Source organism: Anastrepha ludens, chromosome 6 (genome assembly GCF_028408465.1).
Source record: "Anastrepha ludens isolate Willacy chromosome 6, idAnaLude1.1, whole genome shotgun sequence".
Taxonomy (NCBI): Eukaryota; Metazoa; Arthropoda; class Insecta; order Diptera; family Tephritidae; genus Anastrepha; species Anastrepha ludens.
In genome coordinates, this window is record NC_071502.1 from 72,279,750 (window position 1) to 72,298,214 (window position 18,465).

At 36.1% G+C, this 18,465-nt stretch overlaps 3 protein-coding genes across 7 annotated transcripts in view; 2 read left to right on the forward strand and 1 right to left on the reverse strand.

Annotated features, from left to right (window-relative positions):
* Positions 1-1,431: 1,431 nt before the first annotated feature.
* Positions 1,432-2,568, forward strand: LOC128867581 (copper chaperone for superoxide dismutase). Its single transcript, XM_054108948.1, has 3 exons — positions 1,432-1,568; positions 1,623-2,257; positions 2,315-2,568. Exons 1-3 carry the CDS (start codon positions 1,554-1,556, stop codon positions 2,448-2,450), a joined length of 786 nt encoding a protein of 261 aa, XP_053964923.1. The 5' UTR covers positions 1,432-1,553; the 3' UTR covers positions 2,451-2,568.
* On the reverse strand, positions 2,556-4,879 carry LOC128867580 (uncharacterized). The gene is made up of 9 exons (XM_054108947.1): positions 4,722-4,879; positions 4,507-4,593; positions 4,329-4,438; positions 4,169-4,263; positions 3,977-4,105; positions 3,506-3,654; positions 3,310-3,454; positions 2,992-3,242; positions 2,556-2,735 (listed from the first exon to the last, which is right to left on the reverse strand). Exons 1-9 carry the CDS (start codon positions 4,761-4,763, stop codon positions 2,580-2,582), a joined length of 1,164 nt encoding a protein of 387 aa, XP_053964922.1. The 5' UTR covers positions 4,764-4,879; the 3' UTR covers positions 2,556-2,579.
* A 5,511-nt stretch (positions 4,880-10,390) lies between these two features.
* Positions 10,391-18,465, forward strand: part of LOC128868523 (uncharacterized) — a 35,895-nt gene continuing 27,820 nt past the window's right edge. The window contains exons 1-2 of one of the 5 annotated variants that reach the window (XM_054110706.1): positions 10,391-10,564; positions 17,083-17,137. In XM_054110706.1, coding sequence (XP_053966681.1) covers positions 17,098-17,137 — 40 coding nt within the window. In that variant the 5' untranslated portion in view covers positions 10,391-10,564; positions 17,083-17,097. Of the gene's footprint in view, positions 10,565-11,737; positions 11,781-11,848; positions 12,060-12,414; positions 12,579-17,082; positions 17,138-18,465 lie in introns of those variants that run through there. The other 4 variants (XM_054110707.1, XM_054110705.1, XM_054110708.1 and 1 more) reach the window with 4 other exon arrangements.

Consider the following 18,465-nt stretch of genomic DNA (forward strand, 5'->3'; position numbering starts at 1 on the left):
ATCGGAGTCCAACCACCACCCATTGCAGATGAAGAGCTCCAGCTTCCCCGTGAGACTCGTGTAACATTGGCACAATTACGTTCTGGATATTGTAGCAGGTTAAACTCCTACTTATCCAGAATTGACCCCGACATACCAAACACATGTCCGGCATGTGAAGGTACCCCGCACGACACTAACCACCTCTTCACATGCCCCCTTAATCAGACTCATCTAACCCAACCTGTCGAAACAGCATGTTTCCTGGGCCTACCCCTAGATGAGCTAGACGAAGACGACAGATGATATACCTACACTGACAGGGCAAACTATGCTGTTAAAACAACAACAACAACTGTTAAATGGACTGTGCTTCAAATATGGTTTAGATTTATTAATGAGTTCAAGTATTGCTTTCTTACTCAACACTGTTTCTAATGGTGTTCATTCAAAGGTGCAATGATAATGAGGAGGACATCATGTTAGCGTTTACAATTGGACTGTGTGAATACATGTTGTTGTTGTTGGTCCACAAATGGAGGGACCTACAGTTTTAAGCCGACTCCGAACGGCAGAAATGGCAGAAATACACTCGGAGGTTTGCCATTGCCTGCCAAGAGGCAACCGCTATAAGAAAAATGTTTTTCTTAATTTTAATGCTTCACCGAGATTCGAACCTACGTTCTCTTTGTGAATTCCGAATGGTAGTCACGCACCAACCCGTTCGGCTACGGCGGCCATAGAATATTTACGTATATACAAATTTACATAAGACTAATTAAAAGTAGAAGTCGAAAAGGTTATAACGAGCTTTGGATTCTACAAACTAACTTCAATTCAAATTATTACATTTCAATTGAATTAATTTTAAGACAAAGAAGTAAAAACATTTCAACATGTCATTTCTCCATTAAACAAAAACGAACTGTTTTCGTCAGTTATTTTTGGCGCGTTTCTTCTGGCAGCCTGCCATTTCGCCTATCAGCTGTTCAAAATCCCGTAATGTGTGAGTGCTGCCAAGTTTTGAAACGTTCTCATGGGCGCGCTCTCTCTCAAAATGAAAGAGTTTCCCATCTTAGTATCTATGACCAAGGCGAATTTATTATAGGGACAGCAACCACATATAAGTAAAACCCTACATGTATTTCTTGTTGCCTTTGGTACAAGCATCAAGTCAAAATACAATACAATACGAATGTAAACATACCAATACATACAAACAAAGCATATCATTTTGACGTAAGCCATATCTTCGACGAAAAATTCAGCTGGGTGAATGCTGTCACCTATAATAAATCCACCTTGTCTATGACCATACCAAACTAATCGTGCATTCTATCATTCTTAAATAAATGATAAATACTCACTTCGCCTTGCAAAAAACGTAATGCTTCAAGTCAAAGATGGCAACTATGGCTCCACCTTTTAATAGCTGTCAAAAAAATATAATATTTCCATAAACAGCTGTTGACCAGTGCCCTTATCATTTGTACCGTGCGAGATTTTAGATTACAAACTCACTCCACAATCTACTTTAAATAAAAACACGGTGAATCCTCCTGCAGTTTAAGCATATGAGCGAAATTAAGGTAAGAATTTACCAGCCCCCTAATCCCCACTTTAACTACTTCTTTAACAAACAGGTAGAATTCGCTGTTCAAATAAATGGCGAGAGTTGCGCTGAAAAAGTGCGCAATGTCCTCAAAGATTACGGCGAAGTACACATTGATGCCACTGAGGGACGAGTCACGGTAGAGACAAAAGAACCTTGGTGTGTTTTAAAAGAAAAAATCGAGTGCACTGGACGAAAGGCAGTGTTGGTCGGCTTTGGTGGGCAATCTGCTGTGGCGATTATAAATACAACTGGCAGTGATGTTGATCGCACACCAATTCAAGGAATTTTGCGTTTTAGTGCGCTAACAAAGGATCATCCCGGCATAGTAGTGGACGGTGTTGTGGATGGGTTAACACCTGGCTTGCATGGTGTGCATGTGCATGAGACAGGTGATGTGTCAAAAGGTTGTGCCTCGCTCGGAGAGCACTATAACCCACGTGGTTCACCTCATGGTGGTCCGGAAGATGTACCAGAAGCAAGACATGCAGGCGATTTGGGAAATATACGTGCTGATGATAGTGGAAGAGCTACTTTTCGTTTTATTGATCCTGTATTAGCCGTGTGGGATATCGTTGGGCGTTCGGTGGCCATAACAGCAAACGCTGACGATATGGGAAGAGGTGGAAACGCACAGAGTCGCATTGATGGAAATGCTGGTGAACGGTAAGAATTTACTATTATTGTTTTAGAAGTTTAATTTTTACCTTTTTATTTTAATAGCATTGCCTGCGGAATTATTGCACGTTCGGCGGGAATTTTGGAAAATTTTAAAAAAATTTGTGCATGTGACGGTGTAACACTATGGGACGAACGAAACAAGCCCATAGCTGGTGGTGTCCGTACACTTAAGTTATGAAGGAAGCAAATAGGTGGTGTTAAAACTAACTAGCATTAGGAATATATGTAACAGGTATATCCAAGTGTAGGCTGTGGGAATAAGTAATAAATTGAACAATTTTTGCTTGCATTTAAAATGATGTTTTTTTTATTCACTATCTTCGATAAGTATGCTTTTATCATTCTCATTGCAACCTTTTGTCGCCGCCTTTATTTTTGCCAACTGCATTTTACACTTGCTTTTATAACTTTGAACCAGTTTTCCACAATGAACATGCGGGGATATTGCAAAAGTGGCATGAATCTAGAAGTTATTTTGGGTTTTAGAAGTTAGTGCAATACGTGCAGTGGATGCTCAGAATTTTTTAGTAGTTGAAATAAGAACCTTTAAAAATTATTTTGAAAATTTAAGTAAAACCTTAAAATATTGACAAGGAAAAAATTGCTTCAGTTTTATTGGACAATAAATTTCATATTTAAGAGTTCTGAGCGCCCACTGCAACAGCTAACTCAAATTTAAAAACAATATATATATATCTATATATATATGTATATCTTACCTCTATATAATCTTCAGCAGCTTCGTAAGGTACACATTGCTCCAAAAGATCGATTATAGTTTGGAATTCTTCCACTTTTAGAACGAACTTCATGTCACTAATGTTTTGTTTATACCAGTCTGCATATGCAGTAATATTCTTATCAATATCCATTGTTGTGGCAGTTGCGGCACGAACAGACAGTAGTAAATGAAGCATAGCGTCCCGAGAAGGAATTGCAGCTATTTCAACAAGTCGAGCTTTGAAGAATTCTACATATAAGGGAAAAGGGTTTGCATTTACATAATAAATTTTACATTAAAAAAAGGATTGCCTAACTTCTCATGCTCGCAGCGCTTTCGTGAGTGCAGTTACTAGCAATAGTTTGTAGCAAAATAAAGTAAAACTTCCACTCCTTAAAATGTTCAAACGTGGACAATTTAAAGAGATAAGAAACTGCTTCCTGTTCCGAACATCGAAGTAACTAAACTTAAATGGAGTTAATAACTGACCAAAACTTTGATATAAACCTTACATTGTTATACAACCGCTTCGTAAAATGAATTTTGTCCACGCCTTCGTTTATCCAGTTTGTAAAACTAGCAAAAGCTGACTTAGTATTGCTCTTATGTAGTTCTAAAACAATGCGTATATGCTTTTGGATCATACTGATTACAAAATCACCTAAAGGAAAAGTTCAAATGCAAAGTTTTAGATTATAACAAAACTGAATATTATGTATACTACCCCTGAGCCTTTGTACAATACAATAGTATGTCAAAAACACCAATCTGATTCTAATTAGCATATTGCAACAGCAATAATTCTACATCCGGCAGCTCACACAGTATTGGCTATTCAAGTTACCTCGCTAATTCGTTACAATATGGATTCTTTGGGTACTGAAGGCAGACAATTTCAGCCGCTCATTTGAAGACATACTTAAACACACTTTCGTCAAAATCTAGTTTTGTGTTGTACCAAGGAACAGGTGTAAGAATCTTACTTGGAGCATGCTTTGTAATACTATTTAAGTATTTCAGATCATTTACTTTGGGATTTTGTAATAAATCAGTATAGAGACTGCGAAGGCACTCATCGAGAACATCATTCAATCTTATTCCATTATTCTTATCTACAATAATTATCGTATTATGACAAATTCAATTAGTTTTACAATTAAACAACTTAGTATTACCATAATGCGCGGCAACAAATAACTCGCGGATTATTTCAAACTCAGCCTCCAGAAAATCATTTAGAATAAATTGCAGCTCTTCAACGTTTTCCTGGCTGCAAAAATGCAAACAATAGTTCATTTTTAATATCCATGTACGTGTTTTGATGTCCTTAACAACCTGAGTACATAGTTGCTTGCTGTCAGAACATTAGAAGCTTGTAGCACTGCTAAAACACGCAGACTACCTATATTCCAAGGCAACTTGCAGAAATTCCGTGCAACCAACAACTGGAATTAGCCATTCATTCGAATTTTTGGAACTTTAGAGAAATATATGCACGTATATATATTTTTACCTGCTCAATGGGGCTTAAATTCCGCAACAGCATTTCTAGCCCGTACTGGTCATAAAGTATAGGTTTGCTGAATCTCTCTTCTATAGCCTGCAATTTCGAGAAAATTGGTTCAGTCTATGCCATTGCAATGGACACGGTCTATAAACGAATGCAAATTAATCCAGGTCCGTTCCCTCAACAGAGACAGTTTAAATAATCACTCATTAGCAATTCACCTGAAATACAACTTTCAAACTTTCCCCTACTTCATATCCCATTTTTTATTCCCATAAGTTAAACTACAATCCACATACAAACCGTATTAAAATGGATTATTTTCCCGCTTATTTAATTCAAATCGAGCCAAAATGGGCAGCTGATTATTGGCAGCATATACAGGTATCCCTCGTATAACGCGATAGTTCCGTTCCAGAAGAATTGTGCGTTATGTAATTCCGAGTTATCTAAAACATAGTTTTCATATAAATTTGGGGGTTATGTTCCAATAGGTTTTTTTTTAATAAAATACATAAAAAATAACAGATGCACATATATTTTAACTCAATACTAAAGTTCAGACTTTCTTATACAATTAAAAACACAAGATATGAATAATAATACATATGTATGTACATACATATTTCAAAATTCAAAAAACAAAATTTAAATAATTATGTGCACATTAAAAAATTTAAAAACAAACTAAAACAAATTAAAGGTTTATTAAAAACTTTATTGTTATTCTTCAAACTTCATATGGTAATTAATCTGTTTCACTGTCTTCAAAGATCTTTGCGCGTGGGCGTTTTGGGGGAGCAATAGCTTCATCAGAAGATATTTCTTTAACATAGTTTTCGCCATTGGATAAGAAACTAGTTGTGGGACCTTGTGGTTCTTCTACTGGTTCTATAATTGCAAAATCTGTTATCAGTTTTTGGTGGGTGGTTTTTTAAGCTCCTTTTCAATTTCGTAATAAGGTGCTAGATTAATATCTATTCTATCTATCTAAGGCAAAAAAGGGTAATTTCCGGTTTACATTAAAAATACATGACATATTATAAATATGTGGTACGCAAATTAGTGTTACCAGATTTTATAATTATGTATTTTCCCCTTCGCGTTATATAAGCCTAAATTTCGCGTTGTACTGAAACCTAATTTTTCCAAATCGCGTTATATCGAAACCGCGTTGTATAAGACCGCGTTATACAAGGGATACCTGTACTCGTATATACATAGGTATGTTTGTCTACAATTATTAGTAAGCAACATTAAATCTCAAAGTAGAGGTGACTTAACGTAACGCCGTAACCAAGGTGAATTGAACACTGAAGGGGGCGTCTTCCCAAAACAGTTACTTTATTTTTCGCGATTTTGACAAATTTGAAGTCAGGCTCCTTTCGAATACCAAACGAACGAACAAAATAAAAAAAAGGAGGAGAAGTTAAATGTTTGTGAAAGTTCAGTGAATGGCATGGCAATATTGTGACATGTGAGATTTAAACTTATGAAAAAGAAGTGTCACAGTTAAATTGTGAAAGCACAAATTAATATAAAGCCTCCAAATGCTAAAATTTTCCTTTTACAGCTACTATCAATAACAACTTGGCATTGCCAAGTTATGTTATCCTCGTCTTGAGAATGCCGTCAAGTAATTCAATATGTTGTGCTCGCGCTCTTGGTTGTTTGATTTATATGATGGAGAGGTAAGAAGAACGTCGAGATTTTGAGTGAATCCGTTTTTGCAAGGAATGGAAATCACAATCTGGAAAACTAAAACATCAAAGATGCTGCTAATGTGAGCGTTACAAAAATTACCTATTGGATGCTAAACATCCAAAATGACTGCCCATTGCTTCACAGATGTTGGTAACATATGACTTAAAACATTTCATGACATGAATTGCCAGTTTCATTATATTTGCTATCTTAAAGTACGTTCACATGCATTAATTACCAATAAATCCACAAAATTAATCTACCCGTTCACATATGGCAGATTACCTGCAAATTTGACAATCAGCTGTCAATACTGTTTTGAAGAGAGATTGAAATGGATCCGAAGAACACATGGAAACGTTGCCTTCATGCTGGGCATGGCTGTTTCAGGAAGTATTTGTACAAATACAAGCACACAGACTCCCCATTTTGCCTATACTGCAAGACAAATATGAAACGCCTGAGCATGTCCTGTTAGAATGATCTAGATTTGATGGGGAACGAAGCATGTGGCACTCAAATATCGGCGAGAGCATGATAGCTGCTAGCTTAGTACAATATATGCTAGAATCTGAAGAAACGTGGAACTATGGTTGTAACGTAGCCTCAACAATTATGCGAAGGCTGAGACATAATGACAATCGAAGGAATATCTTAACTGGTAATACCGAGGGAAAAAAGCAGAACAGCGAGGCGATGGGGTGGTTTAGTCCACAGGCACTACGAAACTCAGTTCAAAAGAGCCTGGGAATATTGCATGTGAATTGGGCATTCATATGAGTCAGCACATACGTATCTTTAGAAAATTCCACCTCCAAGGTCCGCAAAGCAAAAAACAAAAACAAAAAAAACAAGATCACCAGGGATGGCTATAACGCGCACAGACGTGATCGAGAGCGAGACAACGATGGTGGCCTAGCGTTCATAGTCCATCACACAGTGCAGTATCGTCTCTTCGACGAAGGCATCGATCGCATGGACAGCACTTTAGAATGTCAAAGTATAGTTTTCCGGTCAGGCGATGCCGAGCTCGAAATCTTTAATATATACATACACCCTGACTTCTGCTGTTCGGCAGGATATCACCCTGACATAGGTGCACTCATCAGAGGTGAAAACCGATTGGTTGTAGGTGACTTCAATGCGAATAACGATCTTTGGCATTAAAGCCTGCCAAACGATCGTAGGGGACAACTATTGGTAGAGCAGATAGACGATTCGACATTCAGCACAGTAAACGACGACGCCCCCATTAGGGTAGTGGGCAATTGTAGCAGCTCGCCTGACATAACAATAGCTAGCGCTCGTCTGATAAATAGCATAACCTGGCGACCTATGCTATCGCTTGCATCAGACCACTTGCTCATTATCGTCTCGATTGAGAGATCTGCCGAGAGACCTAATTGAGCTGGCTTCGCAGAACTCACCGCAAAAAACTTTCGCCGCTCTTCCCATCCCCACTGATGGGCGCGCAGGCGAACGCGTATTCCGCAAGGTGCTCACAGCTTCTGCGGCCCGCTTCATCCTCGCTGGAAGGCTCAAGGACATTCGTCCTAATTTCCCAGCTGAAGCAACCAGTTAAGCAATCGGGCGTGACCATCTACGCTAGGTCGATCCCGGGGATCGCCTCATAAGGGATCTCAATTTGGAGATCCGGCAACTAATAGATCAACACAAGCGGACCAAATGGTTTGAGCACCTGCAATTTCCCTACTGGTGTGAGTAAGCTCTGGTCCACCGTAAGGCCGCTGTCGAACCCGACGAAGCACAACGACAAGGTGGGCATTATCTTTAATGGTTGCACTTCGTTGGGCCCGAAGAGATGCGCGAGCTATTTTAGCCGACTTTTCACACTGCATCCTTCGGCCGACAGAACCGTGCCACCAGACGGCTGCACAAACTGACGAACGATAGTGCGCCACTTACTTTATCCAGTGATGAAGTTCAGCGCGTCCCTTTAACAAATCGAAATCATCTAAAGCCATTGACCTGACGGATTGAACACACTGATGCTGAAGCACCTTGGGAGTAGGATTTCTCACAAGAGTCTTTAATCTGTCCCTTTAATCCCTTTAATCTGTCTGCTTTCGACACTGTCAGCCATTCCACGCTACTACATGATATTTATCAGTCGACACTAGCGTCAGGGCTGAAGAGGTGGTCGGCCAACTATCTGAGCGGTCGTCACTCGTCAGTGATTTTTCGTTACCAAACATCTAAACAGAGGAAGATCAAGCAAGGTGTTCCTCAGGGTGGTGTCCTTCCCTCTTGCTGTCCAATTTCTATTTATATCTCGAAACTCCCTCAACCACCAGAGGGAGTCTCCCTGGTCTCATACGCTGACGACTGCACCATAATGGCGACGGGCAATGACATCGATGGCCTGTGCTCCAAAGTGAACAACTACCTCACCGACCTTTCTAGGTTTTTCACTGCGAGGAATCTGCGAGATCCAGGACAAAACTAATAGACATCTACTGGACCAGATAGTGTTTAGACAGACATTAAACGACATTCACCGGGAGACTGTTACGACCCACAGCAGATGAAGAGCTGCAGCTTCCCCGTGAGACACGCGTAACACTGGCACAATTACGTTCTGGATATTGTAGCAGGTTAAACTCCTACTTATCCAGAGTAGACCCCGACCTACCAAACATATGTCCGGCATGTGAAAGCACCTCGCACCACACCAACCACCTTTTCACATGCCCCTTACTGCCGAGTGTTATAAATAATGCACATTTACAGCGCTGACGCGAAAAAAAGAGTTTCGCATCTAGTCATCTAAAAATACGTTCAAATAGAAGTAGATTATCTATATTTTCGAGCTTAACTCCCAATCCGTAATTAAAAAGCGAGATTTCCCATACAAAATTTCTCTCCCAAATCTGAGGTTATAAATAATCCTAGATAATAACCATACTTTTCGACATACAACCCTGTGTTTTCTGTGTAATAGATCATTATTTTTACGAGTGTAAAGAAAAACGTCAAAGTCAAAGCTAAATATGATAAAATGGATGCCTGGTTTGTAAACATAATTCTAATAAAATGTTTGTTAGGTATTATTAACTATGCATTCATATAACACAAAAAAAGCATGTGGCCTCTTATTACTTGTTATAAAATGTAATATCGAATGCGTATTGCTGCCATATTTTTTGAAACCTCAGTAAACGTCGTTTACGGATTTCCTCCAACTGTTTATTATTATTAGCTATTCATTCTCTTTGTCTTTTCTTCATATCGTTAATAATAATTAAACAAACCAAAAACACCGAAATATTCCACCAAAATAATTTCTATGTATATTACATCACTATTGCCAGCTGATTGTCAATTTTGCAGGAAATATGCCATTTGTGAACGAGCAGATTAATTATGTGGATTTACTGGTAATTATGGCATATGTGAACGTCAAGTCTATGTTTTGGGTCGTTATCTTGTTGGAATCAAAACGCTCTTGATAAATCAAGATTTTCGGTACTCTGTTTGAAATGTCTTTTTAAAATGTTCAAATACCCCATTTATTCATCGTCGATTCAATAAATTCTAACTGACCTACGCCACTTGCAGCCATACAACCACACACCATAACTCCTCTACCACCGTGTATGAGTTTACCAACAAAATTTTGCTTCTCAAGAGCAATTCCTAAGTGCACTTCCTGCAACTGATCTCACCAGTCGATCAACTATATATAGCTAATAACAAATAATGAAAAGTGAGCAAAACCGAGAAAATTTATAATAAAATAACGGTATTATTAAAATAAAAAAAGTGAACGCAAACTTTTTGGTTCTTGTATTCATCTACATAAAATTATGTTATGGTTCTCTCATTTTGGCTTTTATAACTAGAAATATATTGTTCTGAACTATAAATATACTCGTATGTTGTGTTTTTAATCAACTTAAAAATATTTATAAGGTGAACCCAGACTTTATGGGTTATGTGTATGTCTCATCATTAATTTTCCGTGGCAAATTTTCTTTTTTTTTTAATTTTTTTTGTAGATATAAGGGGAAACATTTTCTACAATAAGTTTTATTTATTCATTTATCATTTCAAGAATAAGAAAATAGCTAAAAATGTAATAGATGAAATGTTGAGGAGGGAGGTGTGTGGAGTTTTAATTTTTGTGTGGTGTAAAACTCAGTGGGGTGTACATATTGGCTGTGTTCTAAAATCCTTTCAAAACTCAATTGTATGGAAAATATTTAGCAGTAATTTCATTAATATTCTCAACCAAAGGAAACATTAAGAATCTGTAGAAAGAGATTCACCATCTCAATCCCAATTTTAATTGATAGTTTTTTTCTAATGGTTTCATGGATACAAGAATCAATTAGAAGAGGTTAGTTTAAAACGTAGTTCGGAGTCGGCTTGAAACTGTAGGTCCCTCCATTTGTACAACAACATCAAGACGCACGCCACAAATAGGAGAAGGAGCTCGGCCAAACACCCAAACAAGGGTGTACGCGCCAATTATATAGGTATATATGTATATATTCATAAATAGTTTAAAACTAGTGATTTTCCCAGCAGGGATAGTAAGTGCATGTGCCAATAAATAATATGTATTAGGTCAGAACTTAGAAAATTTTAAAATATTGATATCACTTCCTTCTTCTTATTATCATTATTTTTAGATCGGAAAGCTTAGGCTTATTATCTTATCTTTTAGTTACATTCTACTCCATTTTCAATAGGTCCGCGTAATTCCCAATATAAATAAACACTCATATCCACATATCTTCTTTTTCTTGATTGGCGCGATTATCGTTTACGCGATTTTGGTCGAGTTTAACAAAGCTCGCCAGTCATTTCTTTTTGTGCTAACCGGTGCCAATTGGACACACCAAGTGAAGCCAAGTCTCTTTCTCTACTAGCATCAGCTGGTACCGCATCGAATACTGTCAGAGCTGGAGCGTTTGTATTCATTCGGACGACATGACCCAGCCAACGAAGTCGCTGTATCTTTATTCGCTGCGCTATGTCTATGCCGTCGTTAACTTCATACAGCTCATTGTTCCATCGCCTGCGTTACTCGTTGTCGCCAACGTGAAAAGGTCCAAAAATCTTCCATCGAATCCTTCTCTCAAACGCTCCATATTCACATATACGCGATATATTTATGTCCAATTCTAATAATAATAATTACTGAGAGTTTGATTTAAGCATACATTTAAATATTCTGTAGGTGTGCTGGCGCAAACTACGTATTTTTTAACGTTTACTAATATTTAATGTTATTGAATACGAGCACACGCAAAAGAAAACAATTGTAGAGCACAGATAACATTGCTGCCGATAAGCTTCATTGCTGGAAATGCTCTACATATGTATGAATTTACTTAAACCCCAAGTAGTACGTAAATAATATATTACATGCCTTAGTTGAGCGTGCTTGCGCATGGCACATCGCCTTTTAGTTCGTGAGTTGTGGGTTCAAAAGCAATCTCTGAATCAAGGAAGTGGATGCTTCTCGCCACGCAATGACAAACTTCGGAGTTCAAACACTTTTTTTTAAATACATATGATTCGTAGAGGGCAATATAAATTGGAAAGAAGTACGGCCCAAATCTTTTATTATTTTTATTACGTCTGCATTTTCTTTTCTTTTGATTCAACTTGGATCATTAAACACTCCATTCGTCTTTAAAGTGTAGAGCAAAATAGGCATGTTTTGTGAAATGCCGCAAATGGAGCAAAGAACGCGAATGATTGTGGTTATTGAATTTTGGTTCGAATTGTTGTAATTTCCTTTAATGTGATTATCAAAATGTGTTAACAACAAGCAGTAAAAACCTCAACTTAATTAATATGGTTATTAAATTCTTAGACTAAAAGTAAATGAAAATGAGAAAATTTAATTTAGTTCTAATAAAACGTTAAAAAGTGCAAAATCAATTAATAAAGTATATGTGTAATATATACACGTACATATATACTGCAGATTGTTAATCATAAAATAAAAAAAATAAGCTGGGAAATGATTTATTTATAGCTTATAAAGTGATCGCGTATCTCCTGAGACTTGATAATTACACATATTTTTAAAGAACCACAAGTTATTAACCTTTGTAATATTATATATTGATATTAATACAAGATTATATATGCGCAACAATATACTCGTATGTATATATTATAGTTATAGGTGTTGATAGCACCCATACGGCATCTACATTAATGTAAATATATAAATATAATAAGTGATAAAAGCTAGACTACTCCTGCTTAAATTGACTTCACTTGCCAATGGTAGAGTTTGTACAAGCTGACAAACCGTTTCGGCAAGCATGGAAGATCTCAGTATTTGCATCATATCTTTAGTGATAATTGTGTTTGTCTTATTCATTATTCGTGTAAGTAGTATTGAAAGAGTATAAACTAAAAACGAAAACCTTAAAACATATCATATAATATATATAACGGGTGTTTTTAGGATATGGAATTTATTTTTTCATTTCATATACATTAAACATATGCAAATAAGTAAAATGACCAGTGGTTTAACTTTAGAATTTACGTACATATGTATTTGCTCATATGGCCACCTTGATTACACACTGAATTTTGGTATTAAAGTGGTCATTCATAGACAATTTTAAGCATAGGCCAGTGACCCGCATAAAAGGTACCCAAAGAAGCCAATTACATGGCCAAAGTAGCCAATTTCTTCCCATGATTCGGCCAACAAAATTTCGTCCCAATAAATTTATGGAATTATCCAGTCTATTGCTTTTTCATAATCTTACAGAAACTATTTAGCCTTTAGAATATTTGTATTGACCTGAGAGATAAAAAGGTCGCAAATAATATTAATTTAGCGCTCCACACCACTCTCTCCCTCTCTTGCTTTTTTGCTCTTATTGAGGTTTTTTCACCATAAATATGCCAATTGTGATATAAGAGTATAGTACCGAACCTTATTCAAAGTGTGATCCTGCTGTATCTTTGTTTTTTGAAGAGCGGGGTAGCATTTAAAAGAAATTGTGTGCCTTTTGAGTATGAGAGGGAGAATAAGTTTAATTTTAATTAGAAGTAAATGAACAATTTATTTAATAAATAAATTAAATTAACTGATATTGATATGCAGTATTTTATTTCATTACATTATTTTTTATGTTTTAAGATAAACAAATGTAATGAGTAAATAATGAGGACTTCAATTCTTGGCTTGAAACAAAGCTTGTTATGGGGCAATTGCCAAAACAAACTGTTACAGTTATAGAATTCCAAACCATGGGCTTAGACTATTACGATACAAATAATTGAAATACTTTGAAAAACTAAACCATTCCATTACTTTTCACAAACAGTTAACCCATATTTTCGCAAGACAAAGAGAGAATTGTTGTCTTTGTTATAAAGGGTGATTAAATTTCAAGGGCCGATGTTGAATGTGAACCACACCTAAACATCAAGTTTTTTTCTGCATTTCATTTGACATATTTCAATTTTAGACTAACTCAATTTGAATCATGGAAATATACATAATCGAGCAACGCGTTGAACATGATTCAATAATAAAAGGTTTGCTCAGTAAGCAGCTTTCTCATTCCCTCTTGACAAATATGCTCCCTTAGCAAGACACTGGGTTGCTAGCTCTAGAAATTTTGACTAAAAGTGGAGGAAAAGTAAAATTTGTAGGAAAAACATTTCATTTCCAAAATGGACTGCTTACGAGCAATAACTCGCTCATGAGTTTTCATCGGTATATTCAGGACTATGGTAGTATGACATGGAATACATACCGCTTAAGTCAGGACATGATAGAATATTTGACGCAATCCGAGATCGAGATGGAGAATTTACAAAGCTTTATTTCTTATGATGTGGTGATTTAAACGGAACTCATGTTTTGTAAAGAGCTGGCGTTTGCTAAAGAGTTACAGCAGGGAGAATTATTGAATATTCCCGACGCAATCGATTACATTGCAGACCTCATTATAAAACAGTTGGCAGAATGAGCCCAGTTGTTTCCAATGAGCCCACCTTCCTATGGATGGATGAAGTGTCCAGAGGAGGCTTAGAAAAGCACAGTATCAGTATGAAAGAGCTTCTCATAAAAAACCATCTACCGGAATCGGCTTAAAACTGTAGGGCCTTCCAATTGTGGAACGCGCGCTAACAGAATTATGCGTGCCAATTATTTTTTTATTTTTTTTTAAATAGTTTCATATTGGCGAAACTTCGCGATTTGCTTTTAAATTTAAAAATTAATTCACAAAATAAAATCTTGGATTATGTGAAATAATTTCTTGTTTTAATATTAGACTTGGCAATTTCCGCTAATCACTTCTATCTATACCATTATTTACATTCAAATATTAATTAAAATTTATTTTTTAAGCCGTTCGCAGTTTGTTTCCATTTAAGTAACAAAATACTATTTTGCTACCATTTTTACCAAAAAGAATTTAATTTTTTCCTTTTTATGCAACTTCTTAAATACAACCTTTTGTAAGGGAGTGTCAAAATTCGAATGTCACTAGTGAGCAAACCTTTAATAATTGAATCATGCGCGTTGAAGTTATTCAGGCTTATTATTAAAACAAGAGTTCAAATCAAAATGCATATCGCGCTCTTCGTGATTTTTTCGGTCAATTAAATCGTCCAAATGTGCGTACAATGGGAAATATTGTGCAAAAGTTTGAGTAAACCGGGTCTGTACGAGATGTGAAAACACCAGTGCATGCTCGAACTGCAGAAAATATTGCTGCTGTTCGCGATAGTGTGGTTGAAGAGCCGTCCACCTTAACTCGTCGTCGTGCCCAACAATTAATTGCACCTCTCACACTCGTTGATGAACATTATGCATAAAGACTTGCATTTGCATGCTTACAAAGTGCAATTGATTCAAGAACTAAAGCCTTCAAGCGTCGTCAATGGTCAGAATGGTGGCAGGAAATGGCAACAGTAAATGACCAATTTTCGAAGAAATTCACCTTCAGTGATGAGGCACATTTTCACCTCAGTGGATTCGTCAATAAGCAGAATTGCCACATTTGGGCGAATGATAATCCAAGAGTGATTGCCGAAAAAACAATTACCAAAACCACTGTTTGGTGCGGTTTATGGGTCGGCGACATCATTGGGCCGTATTTTTTCCACAATGAGGCCGGTCAGGCAGTTACTGTGAATAGTGTTCGCTATCGTGAGATGATAACGAACTCTTTATGGCCCGAATTGGAAGATATGGATGTGGACGATATGTGGTTTCAACAGGACGGTGCCACTTGTCACACAGCTAACGAAACAATGGTTGTATTGCGCGAAAAATTAGATGGCCGAATAATCTCACGTCGCGGCGTTGACACCGTTGGACTTCTTTCTTTGGGGTTATTTGAAACAAAAGATGTACGTCGATAAGCCATCAACAATTCAAGAGCTAAAGGATGAGATAATTCGGCACATTAACGGCATAGAACCTCAATTATGCCTCAGCGTCATCGAAAATTTGGACCATCGGATGGAGGTGTTCCGCCGAGGTCGCGGCGGCCATTTGGCCGATATTTTGTTTCATACGTAATTGAGCCATACCAATATTATCATAATAAAGAGAAATGATAAAAATTTCCTAAACAAATTGTATTTTATTCAAAATCAACAACGGCCCTTGAATCTTAATCACCCTTTATATTGTACATATATCAAAAAAGTAGCTGAGAAGTAGTAAAATATGCGTTATATATTATTATACGTTTTTTTGAAACCGGATTTAAGCTTTTTAAATGGGACATTGGGGAAATATGCCCATAGATTATGTACAGAGAAATAATGTTCACGACGTTAATTAATTGTTAATTAAAAGTAATTATATAAAATCAATAAACAACATATGAAAATAGCAATTAATCAGAGAAAAAAATTATTTTATTGTGTGGAAAGATTGAGACCAATGTCGATGAATTTGCTGCACCGAAACTTAGTACTCTTTTGGCATTCACGACACCAAATTTGAGTTTCGTTGCTGATTATGTAGTGATCCTTTCCATCGTGTCTTATCGAATCAGGCAGTTCATTCTTGATGGAGAGAGTGGGTACAACTGGTATGCGTTATTTGCACTCACATTTACGGAGAACATTTCCTTTACATCTTTAAGCGGTGCACCTTCAACTTTATTAGCCCGAGTATCAAGTAAATGTAAAGACATTATCAATGTAAAGACTGTAGGTAGGTCATCTGCTGGCAGCTTAGAAAGCAAAATAGCCCCGACGGAACCACCTACACCAAGATTTGGATTGGTATTGTCGGTTTTAGTCTCTTGATAAGGTTCACCATACGACATTTTGTAAAATGTTCTATATTTGATAATATTTCGTGTAAATGGGATATTTTATTTATTTTGTTTTATTTCATTTCTTAACATAAAATACAAAAAAGCGTCCACTCATTTCATTGTAATGCAAAAAAAAAGAAAAAAGAATTCACCTCGCAGCTCAAATGATACAGTTGAAAAGGAGCAACTATTTATTAAAATTCGAAAATTAAAAAAAAAATAACAAATGAGAAAAATCACTGCCAAGTACTACTTCATTAACTTTAAAGACGTCTAGTATAAAAAAAAACATCTACTTGTTAACATTCAGCTTTGTCACATAAAATGTACGTGCACCTTAAACGGAGCAGTGGGAAGACATGGGTTAAATAACTAGTAAAGATAGATGCATAAATACATGTAAATTCATTGAAAAGCAACACCTCATTAAAAACTTCAATAAGAAATATTGTTTCTATAAGGCAGGTTACCAAGGGCAGCTCAGCTCAACAGCTGGATCTGTCGTTACTCATTGAATAAAGTGTCTAAAACACACACCTTTTACTAAAAAAAATAGAAAGTAAATTATATTTTCTGCTTGCAGATAATTACCTTATCAATGCGGAACGTTATTTTATTACGCCAACTAAAAAATGAAGGTGAGTAATATTTATTCATTGTTCCTTACGCTCAACGAAATTGCGTCCCTCAAAATAGACGCCAGAATAGCAAAAAAGAATTAATCTAGTTGCATCAGAGCAAATAGCAATTTATCATAGTTATTTTCTCTAAAATATTATACCAACTTCACTCTTATGTCAAGCGCTCACCATTAAACTAAACATCGTTCCCATGTTTGTATTAACAGGCTGATATAGATACCTACTATTGTGATCAAATTTATTCTCCCAATCCTATTTCGTATCCTTTGATTATAAACTTTAATTTTTTTATTCTCCCAAATCTATTTCGTACGCTTTAAATGTTTTAAACCCAATTAAGGAAGTGATTCATGTAGAAGCACTCCTATGGATTCACGAAACGGTACCATAAACACCTGTTGTAATATTCTCAACGTTTCGGCAGCAATAAATGATACAATGAAACCAATAAAGATGATCACTTCAAATTTTACATATGCGTTATTAGCAGTACTGTAAACATTTATATTATAAATCAATATACTAGCATGCAGCATATATCATAAAATAGGTGCTATAAATAAATAATAATTATACAATAATTAATGAATTATAATATAATAAAATAATAATTTTTATAAAGTTTTGAAACGATGGTCCAAATGAATGGACAGAATGCACAATTAAATTAACTCCAATAAGTGGTTATGTACGAGTATACCTACTTATGTATATCAAATTTTTTGTTTTATTATTAAATTTTTAATACAATTTCAGTGTTTACAATATTCCTAGCTTTTCCAACAGGAACCGAGACATAATATATAAACTTTATTTATTTGTTACATAGGATAGAGTTGCACATAATACATGACCAATTATTGTAAAAGAGTAAGAGTTTGTCCCTGAGCTTTGTTTATTGTCACAAAACTTAATTTGACTGGGAATTGGAGTCGCTTAAATTAAAATGGAAGATCCGTCGGTATTATCGCGTCTCTCGGAATCAAATAAGTTCTAACCGCTTTAAGTAGCAGCTTAGTTCCATTACATAATGCCGGCGGATTTAGATTACGTAGTAATATTACAGGAGCTCCTACTCCAACGCCTTAGTAGTACAAGCATAGAGTAAAATGATAATACGTTCACATATATGTAAGTACATAGAGTATCCACTTTTCCGTGCTTACCTCCCAATCCGTAATTAAAAAGGCGAGATTAACCATACAAAATTTCTCTCCCGAAGTCTGAGATTGTAAAACAATCCGTGATTATTACCACACTTTTTTTAATAAACCCTGTGTAAATAAAATGGACGCTGGCAAAGAAAACATTAAATATTATTAATT